Source organism: Pseudochaenichthys georgianus, chromosome 9 (genome assembly GCF_902827115.2).
Source record: "Pseudochaenichthys georgianus chromosome 9, fPseGeo1.2, whole genome shotgun sequence".
Lineage (NCBI taxonomy): Eukaryota > Metazoa > Chordata > Actinopteri > Perciformes > Channichthyidae > Pseudochaenichthys > Pseudochaenichthys georgianus.
In genome coordinates, this window is record NC_047511.1 from 25,213,621 (window position 1) to 25,236,029 (window position 22,409).

General features: G+C 40.1%; 2 protein-coding genes across 2 annotated transcripts in view; one reads left to right on the forward strand and one right to left on the reverse strand.

The window, feature by feature from the left end:
• The window catches only part of ipo11 (importin 11), a 153,535-nt gene that overhangs the window by 114,616 nt on the left and 16,510 nt on the right, over positions 1 to 22,409 (reverse strand). Inside the window, exons 6-14 of the mRNA XM_034090923.1 lie at positions 19,088 to 19,220; positions 18,180 to 18,238; positions 14,078 to 14,126; positions 11,005 to 11,075; positions 4,265 to 4,457; positions 2,988 to 3,140; positions 2,501 to 2,544; positions 1,210 to 1,300; positions 355 to 402 (exon numbers count right to left, since the gene is read on the reverse strand). Coding sequence (XP_033946814.1) covers positions 355 to 402; positions 1,210 to 1,300; positions 2,501 to 2,544; positions 2,988 to 3,140; positions 4,265 to 4,457; positions 11,005 to 11,075; positions 14,078 to 14,126; positions 18,180 to 18,238; positions 19,088 to 19,220 — 841 coding nt within the window. The remainder of the gene's footprint in view (positions 1 to 354; positions 403 to 1,209; positions 1,301 to 2,500; positions 2,545 to 2,987; positions 3,141 to 4,264; positions 4,458 to 11,004; positions 11,076 to 14,077; positions 14,127 to 18,179; positions 18,239 to 19,087; positions 19,221 to 22,409) is intronic.
• The window catches only part of hsd17b3 (hydroxysteroid (17-beta) dehydrogenase 3), a 63,237-nt gene that overhangs the window by 11,369 nt on the left and 29,459 nt on the right, over positions 1 to 22,409 (forward strand). The window lies entirely within an intron of this gene.

Sequence of the window (22,409 nt, forward strand, 5' to 3'; positions counted from 1 at the left end):
TGTCATCTTGGTCTAAAAGTATTGGGAGTCATCTGTTTATCCATATTTCAATGTTCCTTGCTCTCTCTTGTCCAGCTGTCTGCAATGTTTGGGATTTGCGGACAGGAGCAACATTATGTTAAGTATTGGGCCAAGGGACACATCGACATATGGACTGCAGGGGTTTGGATCGAACGCAAAACCTTCCAATTAAAAGAGGAATGATTACCTCACAGCCACAGTTTGGTGTTAAAGAAAAAAGTGTTGCTAAATCTGACTCTTCTTATGAGTCCAAATCGATTGTTTAATTCACCTGGCATAAAGGGAAAACTGCAGTCATTAAACATGTAGATGTATGTGAAGCCTTTGACTTACCTGCATCCTTCATTAACAGCTGAACAGAGTCTTCCACATTGGTTGGGCCTGCAAAGACAGATAGAAACTAAGGATTATTTTATTGGCTGGAGTAACATGCATACAGTTGAAGGCTTTGTTCAATAATAAAAGACAATCTGTAGGATGTATTGGACCCAGTGAGCCCATAAGACAGTTGCAACTTGAAGCAGCCTTGTCTCCATTATATCGGTCTTTTCTCAATCATTTTACTGGTCTGTTCTTGACCTCTCTGTTAGTCCTTATTGTGTACTTAGTTCTCAAAATCAATAGCTTCCTCCCTTCAACCATAGAATTACACCAGTCTAGATCTGTGAGTGGTTGTAACTTTGGAGGTTGTCACCAGGGAACTTGAAGGTCAGGCCCATATATTGCATGTGACACCTTCTGTAACTGCTAAAAGCAACAAACTTTGATGCTTTGCTGTGTTCCAATATAATAAATTACTCTGAAACAAGGCTCTATTTCATGATGTAAAATGGGATCTCACAACTGAAGCAGAGTTTGTGTAACAGGGAAACTGATACAGTATATTACATGCAAGGCAAGGCAATTTTATGTTTACAGCATTTTTCAAACTCAAAGGTAATTCATTTGCCTTATGTGTTCCCAATTCATTATAAAACAAGCAACCTAATTCAACAGTAACATGAGAAAATATCTTTACAGTATTAATAGAGTGCACAAGTATTAGAAATAAATAAATAAAAATCCAACAGTACCACACAGCCTCCAGAACAGGACCATAACATTGAATGCTGCATTTTGTGAAGGCTCATAAAGCAATTGTTCCTGCATTAAAAGGTTGTTCAAAGTAATATAACTGTAATAACTGACCCTGGAGATTCTGAACCATTTCCAGTAGCACGGGTATTAGTGTCTGGTTGTAGGCGTGGAAGATATCCAGGAACAACACTTCTGCACATGGCTAGATAGAGATAGAGAGCAGAGAGGACAAAAAGGTGGATTAGTAGACATAATTGATTGCGGAGGTCATTTTGTTTTTCTCCCAGCTCTGCCCATTCTTAGCAGCCCGCTTTGATTAGGTTGGACACGCAGTGATTCATGAGGATGATTATCACATTAAAAATTAAAGTCAGTGAATACCCTTCGATATATACACAAAGAAAAGCTTCATAAAAAAGAGGCTCATGCACAAACACAGACACACAATGGCAATCAATGCCTTGAGGTTCCAGAGATAATACAAATCAATGAGAACTTGTCAGGGGAGACGTGTGTTTGTGATTGTGCACATGTGTGTGACATCTCAAAGCATGTACTGGAGGTTTGACCTTCCCCCCTTTGGTAGCCAGAGGTCAGGTGACACTTCAACACAGCTTCACAGGATTAAGACAAACACAAGCACTTGTTCTTTAGGAAATAAATATAGACAGGTGGGAATATTGATAGGGGAAGGTCACCTGTAATCAGCCATTAGAATTGGTGACCATGGGAGGATTAGATGGATGGTGACATTTGATCCATGAACCATACTGAGTACAACAATGTGTTAATAAGAGGGTCAAAGGAGGGTGTGCACTGTGTGGAAAAGGTTCCTGTTTTATGAGTGTATTAAATAAAATATAGATTAAACTCCTGCAACATTTAAATGTATCCTTCTTAAGGTGTATCTGCAGAATTGTACATGTATCGTTGCAATTCCTGCATGCCAAAATGTGTGTGGCAGCTGGTTATAAATTAAGAACTTTTACTCTTTTTAGGTCAAATTAATAAACGGCAACGCTCTACATTATTATTTATTTTAAACAGCAGAGCAGAGGGATTTCTAAGGGAGAGAGAAATGAGGGGTATACAGAAAGAAAAGAGACAGAATAGAGGATTAAGTCATGACTCAGAAAAACAGCTGAAGACAAACCACTGCCTGAGATATGAGCAAAAGCCTGGGGGGCCACTAACTGTTTTATGATGCTGCGATGTATACAGCCTGCCCAGTACCACCGCATAAAACACTTTAAATGTTGAAAATATATCACACACACTAAAGGGCATTTGTACAAAAAAAAGAATAATAATAATAAAATTGGAATAATCTTCTGTTATGGTTATTTTAACAAAAAAGAAATTCAAGGGTGGAGTATGTGTGGATGTGTATGCCTATACTTACTCGTAGACTGTATTTCCAAGAGTCTCCACCGGTTTCTTCAACAGCTAGAAAAGAAAATCAGTCTCAGAGCAGTGGTCCCATGCAGAGCATTAGCAGAAGAGTGGCTGTCTATGGAGGACTGTCAAGCTAATAACAGTACATGACTGAACTATATTCTGAGATGGCAAATGGTTGTCTTTTAGAAAATGCTGGTCTGAATTACAAACAGTGATTATTTTCTATGCAATTGTCCAAATGTGTTCTTAAAAACGTTCTGATCTATGGTTCTGATTCATTACAGAACTGAATCCAATTGCTTTATTGCTTTAACTAGCAGAGCTTGACCACTGTTGATGTTGGTTAAAGTTTGACTGTGCAGCTTATCACATAGAAATGTAGAGTTGGCTTCCTCCCTATTCTGGACTAAACCTGTTACACCGGCAGCCTGCAGGTCCAGACAAGTCTGTATTTTTGGATTAGGCCTGTGTATCTGGGGATGTGCTATTACCAAAGCTCTCGGGGTCCTCTTCCCACATTGCCAACTCTTCCTCTGTGAGGAGGAAGTAGTGTGAGACTAGTCTTCGTCCAATCTCTGTCAGTGTGGGGTGTGTGAAGAATGCCGTCTTGATCTTGTGAGCCTCCAGACTCTCTGGTTTACTGTCTGAGGGTGGGAGAAGGAAGAAAGAAAAGAGAACAAATAGAGATTGAAGGAGAGATGGAAATGTTATCATCGGTAGTAATGTGTTATTTATTATCTGCATGTGCAGCACTTTGGCTTGACCGAAAATCGTTTTTAAATGTGCTATAGAAATAAAATTTTATTTGATCATCTGTTTATCTATTATACCAAAAGTCCTCTAATAATAGCACTAATAGCTTTTATTGGTACTTATCTAGTCTTCAGAGGTTGAATTTGTTTCCAATTTTTGGAATTCACATTTCAAAATGATATGGTATACATTACATTTTTTAAATATAAAAATAGGCTGCATGCTCAAAAGGCTTTTTCTTCTTCTCGTTTTAAATGGGGAACTAAACATTAATAAAAGCAATGTTGGTATTCTTCTGTAGGTCATTTCTTGTCTGTTTTCTAACATTAAACATACTATATTGGTTTATTTTGTTGTTACGACAACATTTCTATTCTCTGCTAATCATCTTGCCTTTTCAGTAAACATTTTAAATATTAAAGAATATTTATAATAGGTCAGTCAAGGCTCAACTTATCCTTTAGCTATGTAACCCGGATACTCGATATACTTTGTTTCCCTGTTTGGAAATGGAAAACAAATCTCACGTCGAATTTAGCTCTGCCGCCAAGGCACACTTAAACATTTGACTGAAACCCAACCATGTACACGAGGACCACAATATGGCTCACTCTGAAAAAGATTGCATCAAAGAAAGATCTTCAATAAGTCTCCCAAAGACGATACTAGCTGGCAGAACAAAGACGGAGTGCTGTGCTCCACAGCTAATGAAGCACTGGAGGTTTCTGTTAGCTTGAAATAAACATGAGCCTTGGTGATGTACTGTGGCGCTCAGTGTTGTGTTCTTTCAGTCAGTGATCAGCTTTGAAGAGCTTGTGGCGTTTTCTGTTGGCCTTAGAATTATAGACTTGAAATTCAAATTTGATTTGTCTCGCTTAAATGTTTTCTTTCTCCTCATTGATATCTGCAAGTATTATCACTCGTGTACCGTGTCTTTACTCTCTTGGGTTGTTGTTTTGATCCTTTTTATTCTAAACCCTTATTGCCCCTCTTTCACATCGCCGTCATATCCTACCCTCGATGTTCTTTGAAGGTTTGTAGGCTTCATTCTTTACAATCATCTTGATGAGGTTCATGCACTGAACAATGAAGCGTTCAAAGGTCACTCCCTCTCCTGCAGGTGTGAACAGGTAGCTGACGGCAAATTCCAGGGAACGCTGGATTAGGGGTATGAACGCACATGGATGGTACTCCAGGAAATCTAACAACTACAAGAGGGGGAAAGAGAAAAAACCAGAAGAAGGACAAACATTTGTTAGACGATATAATTAGTCTTTTACATTACATTGCATTTAGCTGACGCTTTTATCCAAAGCGACTTACAATAGGTGCATTCGACCAACAAAATACAAACTTGAAGAGTTTCCGGTTATGGCGTTGGAGTGATCGGTCGCATTGGCGTTTGCTCCCTAATCCTTTTTCGCTTTTACACATATACACCCAGACGTCTGTTACTTTTCTTACTTGATTAGTCATTAGGAGTGCTTCAGTAACTTTTTCGTTGTTGAAATGAGTAAAACTCAAGGCACTCGTGGCAAAAGTCAGCAACAAACTAAACTCTTCAGCTCGCAAGATAAAGAGGCTAACAAGATGGCTACCAGTGCTTCGGAAGCTAGCGTGCAGCCGCTAACAATCGTTATGCTATTCGGAGAGCTTGAGAAACTGCGTAAAGACGTAACCGGTGAACTTACCGCTTCCATGAACACCGCCCTGGCCCCAATCCAAGCCTCTCCTCAAAAGATCACCGACACCGTGGCTACACATACTGCCACCATCACCGGAATGGAAACGGCTCTCAGCACTCATTCAGATGGAATCACTACTCTGGAGCGAGAGGTGGCCGTATTGAAATCCAAGTTGGAAACCACTAATCAGGTGAATGACAGATTGCAGCTGGCGGTGGAAGACCTGGTTTCACGATCCAAACGACAGAATCTCCGTGTGATTGGCATTCCAGAAGGAATGGAGGGGGATGATGCTCGTCTCTTCACTGTTCAAGAAGATGGTCGGAGACCCTCAGCTTGATACCTTGGAGCTAGACCGTGCACATCGCAGTCTGGCTCCGAAACCGCCGCAAGGTTCCCGGCCCCTCATTGTCCGCTTCCATAAATATGCCCAGAAGGAACGTGTGCTGCTGTGGGCTAGGAAATCCCGGGATGTCTCGTACCAAGGTCATCCCTTTGAAGATTTCAGCGCCACACTCGCCAAGAAGAGGGCCGCCTTTAACAAAGTAAAGTCGCAGCTCTACAAGGAGGGAATACGCTTCGGCTTACTCTACCCAGCCCACGTGTTACTATTAACGGACAGACTCGCATTTTTGACTCCGCGGAAGAGGCAGAGCGTTTCTATCAGGTTCATAGCAGTAAGTGAATGATCAGGAGGATTCTGTCCACATACCCCCTCTGAATCTTGTTTTTCACTTAAGTTATTTTTATTTCTATAACCGAGCTGAAGCTACACGGACATGAACGTTAAATTAGACAATGCTTGCAGCTCCCTGCTAGGCCAATAGAGGTCACTGCTGTCTCGTTTATGGGGGTGTGGACTGGGGAATGACTGCAATTCAGCTGGGGTTGTATATGTGATAATTATACATTTTGAAGGGAAGCCAACTACACCGTAGTTAACCGGAGGTGTGCAGAACATTTCCTGCGTGCTCATCTATGTTACAGGATGAGTTTAGGACAAGGTTGTAGGGATTTGTTAGAGATTCAGACATCTGATCTCGTTGGGTTGTGTTTTGTGTGTTTTTTTCTTTCTCTTTCTTCTCAATACGGGAGGAACTTTTTTCTTTGGTGCCCATCTTTATAACACATTTGAAGTTGTTACCTTGCTCTGTGTTGTAGCCTACTGGCTAATTCATAATTTCATATTATTATTCCAAAGGCTGATATTGTGGCTCATGCTCTATGGCTGATATGAGACAGAGAGCTACACAAGGATCAATCAGGTTTACAAGCTGGAATGTCAGAGGACTTGGCGGGCCTACTAAAAGAGCCACAGTATTCTCACATCTTAAGGATATGACGACGGACATTGCTTTTCTGCAGGAGACCCACCTGCGTGTCTGTGACCACACCAGACTGCGGAAACCCTGGGTCGGACAAGTGTTCCACTCCAGCTTCAATAGCCGTTCCAGAGGTACAGCAATGTTACTACACAAACGACTGTAGTTCTCTTTAGAAAAGTGTATTTCTGATACAAATGGGCGTTACATTATAGTCGTGGGTGTATTGCTCCAAACTCCTGTTATTATGGTTTGCGTCCATGCCCCTAATTGGAGTTGTCCTAATTTTATGACGTCCTTATTCTCATTAATCCCATGCCTGGATTCACGCCACCTTATTTTGGGGGGAGATCTTAACTTGGTTGTTAATCCTGCCCTTGATTTATCCAAGCCAAAAAACCTAACCCCGTCTAGTACGGCTTGAGCTCTTATGACACTTGTGGACCAAATCGGTTGTGTGGATACGTGGCGATTCAGCCACCCAACAGCAAAAGAGTTTTCATTCTATTCCCATGTTCATCAAACATACTCTCGCATTAATTATTTTTAGACAAAATACTCCTTCATTCAGTGAAATTATGTGAATATTCAGCAATAGTCATATCAGACCATGCCCCCCTTTTATTAGACTTGGAATTGCTTCCTAAAAGTGGACAGCGCTCAAATTGGAGATTGAATACAGGGTTATTATCTTCTAATAAATTCTGCGAATTTATTTCTGAGAAAATTAGGCTCTTTATCCTAAATATACAGAGACAACTTGAGCTGATGGAAGCAATTCTACAAATTGACAGACAGAACCGGATGATTTGCTGCTCTATGTCTCGAACCCTACGGCCAGTATTAATGGGATTCTTGACGTTTTACAAACGTTTTGTTCTTTTTCGGGATACAAGTTGAACATCAGTAAGAGCGAATGCTTCCCTCTTAATCTTGCGGCAAAACAGATTCCGGCCCAGAGTCTGCCTTTTCATTTGGCCTCCTCTGGTTTCCGGTACCTGGGCATTAATATTTCGCATAGTCTCCCCTCACTTCATAAGCATAACGTTTTGAAGTTGGTGAAGGAGGTTAAATCTGACCTACAGCGCTGGAACTCTCTCCCTCTGTCGATTGTAGGTAGAATCAATTCAATCAAAATGAATGTGCTTCCCAGATTTAGACAAGACTATTTCATCTTTTATTTGGGCAGGAAAGACCCCAAGGGTAAAATATTCTGTCCTACAAAGGGCTAAAGAAGATGGTGGCCTTGCTCTACCTAACCTTCTGGCATACTATTGGGCGGCCAATATTCAAAAGATTCACAATTGGCACAACTCCCCCATTACAGACTGGTGCCATATGGAAGCACGGTCTTGTGGCTCCATCTCTTTATCGTCGTTAATTTTTGCCCACCTAAAATCATATCCTGCTAAATACGTATCCAACCCAATTGTACAATCTACTGTAAAGATTTGGAGGCAATTTAGACGCCACTTTAAAATCGTTTCCCTTTCCCTGCTAATGCCGATTTGTAATAATCATATTATTCTTCCTTCATCTCTTGACCCAGTTTTCTCTTTGTGGAAGGAGAACGGGTTGGTTTATTTCAAACAACATTTTGTTGATAACATTTTTGTCTCCTTTGATATTCTCAAGACTAAATTTGACCTTCCAAACTCTCAGTTATTTAGATATTTTCAAATCCGAGACTTTGCTTGTTGTAACTTCCCCAATTTTCCTCATCAACCACCTAATTCTCTCGTTGATACAATTCTATTGACCCCTGTAGTACATGGAGTCATTTCAGCTGTGGGGAAGTTAATCTTATCAGCATTATCATCTCCTTTAGCGACTAGGAACATCTGGGAGAAGGAGCTTGGGGTTACCTTTTCAGATGAATGGTGGCAGGGGGCCCTAGACAGAGTCAACTCTACTTCATCTTGCACCAGACTGACACGGATACAGTTTAAGGTCCTACACAGATCACACCTGACCAAAGTTAGACTTAGCAAACTGTTTGACACAAGTGAGATGTGTGATAGATGCTTTCTCTCTCCGGCCAACCACACGCACATGTTTTTCTCCTGTCCAAAGCTGGGTTCATTCTGGTCCTCTTTTTATGATACACTCTCGAAGGCCTTCAATAAGCCGGTGGTTCCTAGCCCTTCAATTTCTATTTTTGGTGTCCCTGAGGAATACTCTAGTTTCACTAACGAGGAGAGCAATGTTATTGCTTTTGCTTCACTTGTAGCCCGCAGACGTATTTTACTGCAGTGGAAGGACCAGAAACCTCCATCTTCTCAGTCGTGGTTGAAGGACTTAATGTCTTTCTTATACTTAGAGAAGATTAAGTATAGTATAAGGGGATGCTCTGATAAATTTAGCAAAACCTGGGATCCTATTCTCTCTTTTGTTAATTCTATTCCTTCTTTAGGGGATTAGATAATTCTATTACTCATTAATGTACGCCGTAGCTACTATTTTGAGACTGGACGGTTATAATGCAATGATAAGTGATTGTCTCCTTTGGCGTGTGAATGGTCATGCAGCCCAATGTGCATTGTGCAACACAGTGTTTCTTTGTATTTCTGTGCTTTTATGATATCCTCTTGTATTTTTTATTTACTTATTTTTGCTCCTCTTTTATATCGTATTGTGACGCTTTTCGGTTTTGTTTTGTAGGGGGGTGGGGGGATGGTTACTATGCCATGTTTGTTGTAAAAAAGAATGTGAAATCGGGTGATCTTATGTCAACAGTTTGTATCTTTTAAGATTGATGGCCCAATAACAATACTTAAATAATAAATAATAAATACAAACTTGAAGAAAACAGAATCATATAAGTACATCAGGTTTCATAGAGCAAAAACATTTCAAGTGCTACTCAACTGGCTTTAGATAAACCAGTCCTTTATTAGTATATAAGTGCTTTGTTAGTAATTCTATCGCTCGAAGTGGAGTCGAAAGAGATGCGTTTTCAGTCTGCGCCGGAAGGTGTGCAAGCTTTCTGCTCTCAGCTCATTCCACCATTTTGGAGCCAGGATAGCAAACCCACGTGCACGTGCTGGGGTGTACGGTTTAACCATGTCCTGGATGTAGGAAGGGCCAGATCCATTCGCAGCATGATACGCAAGTACCATTGTCTTGAAGTGGATTCTAGCAGTTACCAGAAGCCAGTGAAGGGAGCGGAGGAGCGGCGTGGTGTGGGAGAATTTAGGAAGGTTGAAGACCAGACGAGCCGCTGCATTCTGGATGAGCTGCAGAGGTCGGATGGCACATGCAGGTAGACCAGCCAGGAGGGAGTTGCAGTAGTCTAGGCGTGAGATGACAAGAGTCTTGACTAGAACCTGCGTCGCTTTCTGGGTCAGCCGGGGACGCATCCTCCTGATGTTGTAAAGCGTGTATCTGCAGCAGCGGGTTGTAGCAGCTATGTTTGCAGTGAAGAACAGGTTGTTATCTAGGGTCACACCCAGATACCTTGCATTCTGAGTCGGAGAAACAACAGAGGTGCCGATGTTGATTGTCAGGTCAAGAGTGGGACAATCTTTTCCCGGAAGGAAAAGCAGTTCAGTCCAGGGTTTCCGTTAGCCGGTAATTACCGGTTTTTAGCTGGTAACATTTATTAAAAACCGGTAAATTCAAAACCTGCCGGTCAACATGTCTGGTAATAATTAGGGAGGCTCCGATCGATCGGCCGCGGGTCATTATCGGCCGATATTCACTCTTAATAGTTTGATCGGTGCTCTCTATAAAGGCCGATCAGGAGAGCTGGGTCTGAGCGATATGGACATAAACGCGAGTGAAGTATAACCGGACGAGAGAGAGAGAGATCAGATCAGCTGCTGAGTCTGACCGAGACACGCAGCTCTGCATAATCACCTGAAGCCCCGCCCTCTGTTTAGCGAGCTGCTTGAGAAACTGACGTGCTGTCAGGAGAGAGAGGGAGGGAGAGGGGAAAAGAGAGGCTCCGTTTCTCCCGTGTTATTATTCAAATGTAATGTAAACTTTTGAATAATGTACGTTATCTACTACAAGTAGTTTGTTTGAATGTAATAATTATGTTGTTTGTTGTTTGTGGAATCATTTATTGAAAAATGAATCTGAATTTTTCGATCTGTTACGATTATAAACTGAAGCAATATAAAAATGAGCCCCGTGAACTGAGTTTTAAACTGAAGCATATCTGCTCATAGTCCGGTAATAACCTGCTAACGGCAACTCTGCTACACAACTCTTATTATTATTGAAATATGACCGGTAAGTTTCAAATTAGTCCGGTAAAATAAATTCTGCCCGGACATTTGACCGGTGAGAAAAAATCCTAGCGGAAACCCTGGTTCAGTCTTGTCAAGGTTGAGCTTGAGGTGGTGAGCAGACATCCACTGAGAGATGTCAGCTAGACAAGCAGAGATGCGTGCGACGACCTGGGTCTCTGAGCGGGGAAAGGACAGAATTAATCGGGTGTCGTCAGCGTAGCAGTGGTATGAAAAACCATGTGGGCTAATGACTGATCCGAGCGAGTTTGTGTACAAGGAGAAGAGGAGGGGACCAAGAACAGAGCCCTGAGGGACCCCTGTAGTTAATTGACAAGGGTCGGACTCCGACCCTCTCCAAGTAACCCTGTAGGTGCGGTCTTTGAGGTATGAGGTGATGAGGGAAAGTGCAGAGCCTGAAACTCCAAGTCTTCAACATCTTTGAATCAAACATACAACTAATTCATAATTGACAAAACAGAAATGTGTCATTTATTGATATACAAGTCAACTCACAGTTTTAGTGTACAGTATGATCATCTTCTCCAGCTTTTCTCTGCATGTGCTGTCTGGACCAACCTGTCGATCTGCAACACAAAAAGATAACTCAGGGTTGATGCACAGCAGTACACCTAAAATTATATAATAATCTTTAATATGTGGCAACTATTGTTCAATCTAAATTAGGTATGCAACGATATATCAAATATCGCGGTAAATAAATGTCTCAATACTGTCGTGAGACTGACAAAATATACCACGATTTATTTATTTTGTTTTCATTATTTTTTTAAACCTTTATTCAACCAGATGGTCCCATTGAGATCATCAATATCTTTTTCAAGGGAGACCTGTCCAACATGGCAGTAAGTAGGTTACAACATGAACATAAAACAACAGATAACAATAAAGGACATCATATTTACAGGGCTACATGTACATACCTAGAGACATTGACAAGTACCAACAGTATATTTATATCTCGCCCTGTCAATAACCCTCACCTTCTTGGCAAAAACTGTATTGTTTTTGAAGTGGTGGAGAGACAATGCACAGTTTTACCCACTGATGTTACCCATACCCAAAGCATATCTCTCTGTCCCAGCAACATCAGTACCAAGCAATAGAGTATTTTCCACAGCAGGGGATATTGTAAACGCCCAAACATCCCAGCTTCTACCTGGATATGTGGACATGCTCATATTCCTAAAAGATAACCTTGATGATGCTGAGTGAGTGAGTTAGAGTTGAGTTACTTGAAAAACTAAAGTGAAACTTGATTTATTCTATTGCAGGGTCTGATTATTATATTGTTGACACTTTAAAATACTACTATCCTACTAAAATGATGTACAAATCAGATGACCATGAATGACTCACTTGTTGTACAGTTTCGCTCCATAAAACCAATCATGATGCTAGAGCCAAAAAAATGTCCCCTGTGGTTTACTCCCTCGTCGGCCTCATTGAAGAAACCATTACGGTCTCTGACTTTCCTCCAATAACTGTGAACAGCCAGGGTCATAGTTTCCTTTCCCTTTATACACACATTCATTTCTATCAGCCACTGCTCATTCAAAGTGACACCAGATTGATGAAAAAGGTTAGCTGGCTCAAAGATCACTTTGTCTTGCTTCTTTCAGATTTAAGGGGGTATGTAGAGCAAAACAACATTGCATTTTATTGACCTTCTGTCCATGTCAATGTCTCCTTGTGTGCAAGTGTAAAACAGCTGGTGAGCAGGTGTTGTGTAAAGTCATCAAAGTCATTGAGGTCACACATCTGAACCAATGAAACATGTTAATAACATCTATGGACTGAGATCATTAAAGAGAATGAAGACAGAAAAAAAAATATGAATAATTTATGACAAATTCTAAATAACCTTGAAAAAAATGTTTGTGACTGCCAGAAAATGGATAGGTGGCCTCAGGTGGAGGATAGACATCTAGAAGGGAGAGCCAGACATCTTCATGGACCCAAAAGACTGCCCCCAAAAAAGCCAGTTTACATAGCTGCCCTTATCATTCTGTGCAGAGCTGATTTTCTCCCCAGCCCGGCAGTGAGCAGCAGTTCCTATATCTGCCAAAATACCAACAGGACTCCTGTCTCCATTTCCATCAGCAGAGTAAATATTGGAAGTGATATTTGTTGCAGACATCTGCTACTATGGCAGTTTTTAGAGTTGTGTCTGACATTTATCTTTCACTCACTGGGTGTTGTCAGGACAAACTTCCATTGGAAAGAAGAAAGGAGCAGTGGTGGTGAAATCCAACAGTGAGCGAATGTAGCACCCATAAGGTTGAGGTTGTCTACCTGCACATGCATGTTTATACCACAAGGGGGCAGATCACCTGATGGTTCATCATTGTTTTATGCTGGAGATGAACAGAAGAAGTGTGTCGGTGTGTTGTGCTTTGAGATCGTTTGAGATGCTGACATCTTGCACATGTGCCTTGTGGAAGTTAATAAATTAACGTTTTCTACACCTATAATACCCTTGCGGTCTGAGTGGTGTAACAATAACATAGCTGCCATTCAACTGGGCGGCTAGCTACCACTCAAAAGGGTGTCACTTGTTGGGTGTCTCATTGCATAAACTTTCCCAAGGAAATTATTTTATAAACTCAGGAACTCTAAATGCATTTCAACCATAGGCTACACACTACAGGCTAAACGGAGTTGCCGTACCACAGTTCTAGGTGACAGAAAATGTCCCATGGTTCAGGAACTAAAAGATTGCGTAGTAGAACTTTGCTGATTGTTCAGACACTGTCATAGCGGGTAATGCTTCATCTACACTTTAAGGAGAACATTGGCAGACTCTAGTATCAATATCAGAACGAGGGAAGGACATAACTTGCCGTGAGATTAAGAGAAAAGAAAGATTAAACAGGAACAACTTCAAGAGAGCAGGTGCGAAATTGAGAGGCAGTAATGGTTAAAAGAGTGAGAATGATAGAGGGAGAACAAAAATGAAAGAAATGTATCACACTAAAGCACATATAACTATAAGGATGTCTAAAGTGTATATTAAGATGGGGAAATTATTATAAAAGACTAATGTTGGGCAGGAACACAGTAAGGGATCACTTTCACACAATCCAACAGAATATTGGTGGATGAGACTTACATGTTTCGCTTTGAAAGGAGAGACAGAAAGGTAAGAATAATTTAGAATGTTCAGACAGTTATCGCTTGAAGCAAAGAAAAGAAAAAAAATAGATAGATAAGAATAGTGAATAGTGCAGAATGAGGTCGGGTCACCATCAGAGATACAGGAAGACATATTTAAAGCATCCTTAACCTGCTCTCAGGAGTACAAAGATTGTCATTCCGTGAGTCAGACTCACACATGCTGTGGGCATAAGTTGTACTTAAATGTTATAGACGTATAAAACCCAAGCCCCTAGCATGACTTGGCCTGAACTTTAATTTGACACATTATGCTTGCTTTCATGAGACCTTGACATTGAGTAGGTGAGCCTACAGTATTCATTAGATTAGGCACCGGTAACTACTGAATGGAAGAGCCTCGGATCAGAGATGCAGCAAAGATAAAGAGACAGATAAAGACACAAGTACTCACAGCATTCCAAGAACTGCTTTAGCCTCTCAAACCCAGCGTTCAGGAAACCCTGAAAGGGAAGAGATGAAGAGAGGGCGAGATAAAGTTTAATGTCTTTGACATTTCAGCAGTTGAATCACTTGTGATTGCATCACCAGCACTGCTCAGAAGCAGGGGGAATAACAAATAATAATAATAATAATAATAATAAAAGGGAATAACTTTAGTGTGTGTTGCATGTGTGTCAATGCAAAGGCAAACCCGCCTCTGTACTCAGAAGTATAAATAAAAGTGCCGGCTTCACATTATGAAAGAAAATCTATTTCTGGGGCCTGGTGCAGATGTGGCTTAAGATAGGAAATTAGATGATAGATGGGGATACAATCGGTTTAGTTTTGCCGCAATGTTCAGCCATGAGATCAACAGCACTTTCTTTAATCACACACCCAGCAAGCAAAGCCTTCAAGTATAGCTCCAAACAGAATTCAGTGAAAAAAGAGGGGTCACAGAGAAGACTGGGAGATGTTGAAAAACAACACTCACGACAGGCAACTGTTAAGCTAATGGTGGGATTAGGAAAATAGGGGGAGGCAAGATGGGTGTAAAAATAGAGGGATAACAAACTGAAATAGAACATGGAGGAAATGCTTAAGCAGAAAGGAGTGCTAAGAGAAGTTTTCAGCTGAATAAAAAAAGGTTTGACAACTACAGAGTTAGAGAAATGAGGCTCCCGGCAGTTCTGGGGGGAAATAAGAAGCTAAAGTTAAAGGAAATGAATGGCAGCTAAATGGATTGCGCTGTTAAGAATTGACAAATTGAGCAGACAAGAGTTCGGTGGCCATCGAACGGGCATGTCAGCAGTAATTAAAAGTTAAAAAGTAGTTTGTACAGAAAGAAGAGCGTTGACTAAACCACCGAGTTCAGTTAAGAAAGAATTAAAACAGTGGTTAAAAATGTTTTGTTTTTTGCGCCGTGTGGTCAAGTTTGAGTGCACTGACTTGCTCCAGGTTTAGAATAATGCAAAATACAGTTTATTGCTCAACTGAAATCATATAATCTGTATTTTGCATTAAAAATGACAAAAAGATACTCGTTATCTACTGGATGTTGCAAACCCACATACTGAGAAGCAGACCGATATATATCTACAGAACAATCAGTTTGTTTCTGATCGATTGAGATCTATTCTACCCCCCCTGTAGTGCCTATTTGACAATCAAGCCAGCAAGATTACCAGTCATTCAACTGAAAAATGCATTTTAAAATTGATCACTGTGGCAGACTGAGAAATTACAATGCTCCTCATTCTCAGTGGCAGTGTGTTCCAACTCCCCGCTGTTCACTGCAATGTGCTGATTAGAAACTATAAACAGTGTGAAAACAGTGGCTTTAAGGGTCAATAACTTTGTATTTGTGCTCCAAATAACAAAACAAGCATTTTAATTAGCCTAAGACAATTCTCAAGTTGTATTCAATTCAGAAGAGCGGCATATTTGACAAATGAAGAGCAAACTACAATATGTTGACGTTTACCGCATAATCCAGCCTAAAAGCAACACAGTTGCTGCTGCCTGCGGTACTTAAAGCTTAGAATTGTGTTTTGTTTATTTAGTTTTTATTTGCTCACAAGTTTGTTTGACACCGGAGTTGCAGGAGAAAGAAAAAGGCTGGAACTGATATTTAACCTGTCTCCTGTGCTTTGATTGGTCAGTAGGATGTTTTTTTTTTTTTTGTTGACCTCTTTTGTTTTGTTTTTCGCAGGACAAGTTACCCACCGTCATGGGACTAAAAACCCAGAGTTAACCCTAACATGACCAAATCCTTCCCAGAGTACAGTCCCTATTTTTAGTGATATTTGTAAAGATGATAGAAGTAACCTGTGAGAGGAGGTAAAGTGTTATGATAACAACACTGGTTGCCATTTCCAAATAATATGAAAAAAAAATTCAATGGATAAATGTGCCTCCATAAATAACTAACTTCCAAAATGGGTCAATAACTTTGTATTTGTGCTCCCCACATGCCATCCGTGCTCAGGGGCTGAAGATTGATTTGATTGAAGTACACAAAAACAACCAATTAGGTTGCTAGACAAAGCACAAGCATATTCACAGCCGATTGTCTGGCTTATAATTAAGATTCACCGTTACAGTCCGACGTGCTGGGACAGCCGGCTGAACCACACGGCATGACTTTGTTTATAAAAATACTCTTACAGATGGGATCCTTTGTTTCTCTGCAGGAGGCTAAATACTTCTACAATAGGGAACCTGCATGTCCTTTCCCTAGTCAGAAAAACCTTGAATTCAGATTTTAAAACTAACAATGTCTTATAATGTAGCAGTTTTCTCTGCATCAATTCCCACGACAGGGCGGAGGGAAGAGAAAATTGAGAGTTGATATCTCAACAACTTGATTACATAATTAATAAGTCGGATAAAAAGAGCACGTTTAAACCATCACATGAACATACACACATCCAAGTGAAGTGACAATAAGCAAAACAACCATCACGCAACCTTCAGCCTGTAGGCTAAAAGTTGTCTCATTAGTAAAATAATAGAGCATGTAAACAAAACTACTGCGGTCATAACATCTCACATTCCATCTCCTAGTTGACAGGAAAGAACGAAAAAACAAATGAACCAATGAAAGAAAATATATGAAGAGAAACAAAGACAGAGACAAAGAGAGCACAGTAGCAAACAACTGACCTTAATGAATGTATATATGGTATTTTAAGGAGATATAAAGCCAAACAAATAGTTTTAAAGTTTTAAATATCAATTATTGTGTTTAATACTTTCTAAATCCATCATACAGGCATCACTTGATCATGGATTTATTCAAAAAGATTTGATGTTTTGGTCACAAGATGCTTCTGGAGACATATTTAAGAGGATATCTTGAAAAAGGTCCCTGTGATTGAAATGTAAACTCTTTATCAATAAATCGATGCATTTCTTTCAAATTGGACTCTTGGGGAAATGATTCTCTGCACCACACAGAAAACCAAATAAGTGGTGTGCATGTGGCATTGTTCTCTTTTGATCAATCCAGGTAAATACATACTTTGTTGTTTTTGTTTGTGAGCTTACTTTAAATCAAGATGACTTTGTTATATGTTTAGCACCACTATTCATGCGTCTTGAACTTAAGTTGTCTATTACCATCATTTCTTTGTTCATTTGTTTTAGCCTTATTGCCAGCATTTTATCGGCCTTATTACCTGACTATTTTTGTTTTATTTGACAAATGCCGTTTCTTCATGTTCTTGCAAGTGCGCACTGCAAAGTCACAGAGGCCTTTGGTGTGTCACACTCATATGTCTCTTTTTAATATGTGTAGACTATTTTCAGCTTTTTCATTAATTCTTCAGAAGAAGTCTTCAGAGTTGACTTCATCTTTCAATCCTCTCCATCCTTTTATCAGTTGAGCAGCCAATTATCCATGGCTTTAAATGCTTCCCATACTATCTAAATGTTTGATACTGACTGTATTAAGAGTGAAATTATGGATTTGTTTACATAAATGAGGAGGAAAACATGCATGAATTACAGTGGTATTACAACGTGCACTGTCGAAACAACTTGAGATGAGTGTCCCTAAAAGCCATCCAGGTTAAAAGCTTCAGTCCTGGTAAATAATTTAATCCTAAATTCCTCCGAGTATTTATTTTCCTTTGTAATATAAAAATAAGAAAACAAACTCTCCCTTTCTTATATACTTTGTTACCTAAAACCTTATTTATCTGAAACATTTAATGCTATGCTTTCCACAAACCTTGGTTGGCCAAACAGGAAGTAGTCAGAATCTGCAGCTGGGGCATTTTGTTTAAATGATTCCATTAGCTCTAAGCCACGGGGGAACCAAAACCAGACACATGCTTCATGTTTTTCTTAACCAGAGATTTAGCCTAAATTGAATTAACAGTTTCATGGTGTTGGACTGGAGCACAGAGTGGGAGAAGAGCTCTAAGACAAAACACTTTCAATCTTCCAGACCGTTCACATATTGCACACTATGATTGGAGTCATTTTCAACTCAAAACACCCACAGCAAAAATGTCAGCTTTCCAAAAACGATGAGGTTCTTAACAGCCACAGCTGAACTTAAGGCTTACCATCACTTCCATATTCTGTTGTGGCTCTTGAAATCCAAAAACTGTCAGCTTGCGTAGCACTGAGGGGGGGGGGGGCAGATACAAAAACAATCAGTATGCAGGATGTCACTAATCGCAAATTAAACACCACTTCAATTTAGTTTCACAAAGTACTTGCCCATATGAATAATTCCAGAAGTTCACAAAATGCCATCCTGATTAAGATTTCTTAATAGTTTATGTGATCAATGCAAAAGGATGGGCAGTCAGTTGTTGAGGCCATGATTTCCTTACCAGAAAATGTGTGTGACTGAACTTGTACAAATGTGTGTGACTGAACTTGTACAGCTCTTCTCCCCTCTAGCTGTGATGTCACTCTAAGTCTTAACGAGCTCTCCCATACACACCCATTATAACATGGGAAAACACTGAAGTTTTCACAAAATGTAAGCTGCGACTACCTGAGAACCGTACTAGCTATGAAAAAATATCAAATTAGTCTAATAAAGTCCATAGTCTCGAGAACCGTTTGAACTAGTAATTTTTGTTCTACATTATAGTATGCATAATCTGTATGGGGTCAAAGTGGGGTGTTTTTCTAGCTCTGTTCAAAAGGATTTCCCATTCATTCCTATGGGGCAAATTATTGCAGTTTTCTGCAATTTGCGTGAAAACAGCTAGGCGAATCTCTTATAAAAACATAGCAACCCGATCCCGGTCATTCCGCACATTTTGATGTGTTTTTTGTGTGTTTCGTGTCAACGCTGCCAGAGGAGGAGCATGACACCATTTGTAGCGGAAGAAGGAGAATAAGATGGGATAAGTATGTTGAATACTAGACTGTGTGTGGCTTCGCCAGTCACACCGAATCAGCTCTGTGAATTAGAATGCAGGTGTGTCGTGTTTATGGGCATGATTGCAAATGTTACCTTTTAGAGAGAGCAGCGTTCTCTCCAGTGAGCCGAGGGCTGCCGCCTCATCTCTGGCATAGATCTGCTGGAAGAAGGTGTCGGTGTGGTGGCTCCACAGAGAGCAAGCAAAACTGTAGATGCCCGACGCCAGCTGCCAACATACACATAAAGAGCACAGTCAATTACACATGAAAATATTCTGGATCAGTGATCACATTTAACAGGCATTCGAGGTCATTCTGGTGAGAACATGAGTCACATCAGAGACTCGCTCATTTCCCGTGATGCAGATGCAAATACAAAAGCACTTCCACATAATACACTCATATAGAGCAAAACAAAAGCAGGGCAAAGAGGCACGTCTGAGTCACAGGTCTTATTTGGCTCCAAATGAACTTCCCATTATAGTCACTACCATAACACTGGGCCCAAACCAATTACATTTTCTTCCATGAATGCATTCTCCTGTAGAGGCAAAACAGGATCATCAAAAAGGTAGATGAAAGTACGCTCAGTCCCATTAACTGTGTAGTCTGGCCCAGTAGCTCAGACAATATAATAAATCTGCCATGGCACAATAATGAGTTTTGGATTATGCTCTAGTGGTTGGTGTTTTCATAAAACAAATAAACAGAAGAGAAAATAGGTACACAGTACATCTCAGCAACTATTCACAACACAGTGGCAGCATGTTAAAGTTTTTTAGTGTGTTAAAGCAGATAAGAATGTCAGATACACTTAGATTTAGATGTGATGTTTAAAGAGATTTGCTACTACTTGATAGGGGACAAACACACTGAAACTTAGTCTGACAACTCATTGACAGTGTAACTGTGTTGGGGGTACCAGTTGGGAAAATCTTACAATCTGTGTTACTTTAGATTGGTGTCATGTGCCTACTTAATGATAAATCTCTACTTTGACAGCACAGCATATGCTTTGATAGAGTCTTTACAGAAAACTGCAAGGCGGGCAAGATTTATTTGCAACATAGCACCTTGCATTAAACAGATAACAGACGAATCTACGACTGGCTGCTCACCAGGATGTACCTACAAATGATACATGAGTGGTTTCCCGAATGCCATTTGGCTTTCAATGGCACGTTTGACCACCTATTGATACCAAAGGTAAAATAATCTGTCTATAGGTGTCCTATTGTGGAGTTTTGAGTGTTGTCATCGCCCTTCTGTTTCCTCAACAGAAAAACACGTTATGCCATAATGTGATTTTTTTTATATTTTAGTGTACCGAATTAACAATTCAAATGCATTTGGTGAAAAATATTATTTTTATTTTTAAACTGCAAAAGGTACTCTTAGTCATAGAGGTTCTGTATAATCTTGAAGCCTGACATCAAACTAATTTCTGAATTCTCCCCCCTTATGCTATTTTCACATCAAGCAGATATTGTCTGCTTTTCAGACTTCACGTATATAGCCTGAAGGCGTTACTACAATGCAAAAAGTGCCACCAAAATGTAACGGTGAAATGTGGGTGTTTTACAATCATCCAACCAGCATATTTAATAATGCCGGCACCAACAGCAGTTTCTTTAAAATATCTTCTCAAACTATTTCTTCTTTAGATAACCAAAAATATGTCAATCAAGATTGAAGTGTTATATAATGAAGTTGGCCCCAAAGAGAAAAGCACTCTGTTACAGTATTTACCTGGCTGCTGGTGCTTGGAAAACAATCTGATCTCCAGTTAATCAGTTTCATGAATGTTTACCAAATGATTCAAGAGAGAATTCCAATCCATATATTTTTTTAATCTCTGGAAAACACTGCAGTTGGAAAACCTTTGTTTATCCTTCTGCTGCATTTCTCTGCTCCCTTAAACAACTGCAGACAGCGACACCGGAAAGGCACATTCCTATAAAACACACTATTTCCACCATCTGCAGGCCGATTCCCTTTTCCAGGAGTAAGACCTTGTTAACGCAAGCCATCCAAGAAAAGTGCAGTTTTTATTTGACAGTCTGTTTTTGAACACCTGTCCAGTAGGATGATTTCCCCTCTTTTGCTACTAATAGGAACAAAAACAGTGACAGTACATGTAAGCTATACGGTTGTCTCTGTGTTAATCAAGTCAGTAAAGTAACCAAAATGATGTCGTTTCAGTATCTTAGTGTACCTTCATTTCCTCCTTCTCCTTGCATACAGCCGCCTCAATTTTCTTCATAACACCATCACTTATTCTTATGTTATCTTTCCTCCTGTCACCAGCCGTCCTTGGTAACCTCTATCCATATTTCTCCTGCACACCCACACCCTGCTTCTTAATCACCCCCTCTTTCCTTTTTCTCCCACTATCCATTTAGCTCTAGGCCAGGCAAATGAGTTGATTTCACAGCATTAGCCTCAGCGAGTGGGCCAGTAAAACCATGAGCTAGTTGATATACTGCCATCAGTGCAACATCTCCCATGATGCAGTCAACATGGTCTACAGACTGTTTTTAGATGACTAGAGAGACGTGTGCACACTCATCAAGACACGCTTAAACCCCCACACACACACGCTGAAGTACTCATGTACACATCTTGTATCCTGTCCGTGCTAAATAAAGTGACATCAAATTAAAATGGGTAAAAGAGTATGCCGATGTGTATAAATGGCTGATGTACCATTCATCACTCCAATCACTTTGTTCTTTAAAAAAGCAAACCAGTTGACAATAAAACTAAAGATTCCCTTGTTTCAAAGCTTCACGGTTTTATTTTCAGCCCATGATTGAAAAATAAGGTATAATATTTTAGATGGAGAACAGAGTATGACCACAGACAGGCCAGAATGCCTTGACTAAATGTATTGCACATTTATCTAAAAAATAAATAATCAGCAGCTAATGTACGGTCACATTGCAGAAGAAGAGGACACAACAAAATGACGTCATTGAAAGGGCCTCATTTGGACCTCAAAATGTGAAAAAGTGATTAAAATACACATAACAATCAATATGAAAAATGATGACAGCTACTGAAACTGAGGTCATTTACATTTTTAAATCAGACATCAGATTAAAAACGTAAACATAGACAAAGGGGTGAAGTGCGCCATATCCATGAAAATGAACAGAGGTGGATTGTCTTTCGTCTCATCACCTCTTCACAATGGTTGGCATGCTGTGCACACACACATTGGCCACCAAGTCGGTTATGTTTTGTCGTAGCAACAAAGTATTCAGTGCATAATTTAAAAACTGCACTGTTAAATGAGGCTCAGACTGCCTTTGTTTCTCGTATTGCCTAAGGGCAAACATTTTGGCACAGAGGATGCATCAGCACAACTATGTGGTCTCTGTCCCTGCCTCTGAAGCCCATTGGTCTGTCTCCGT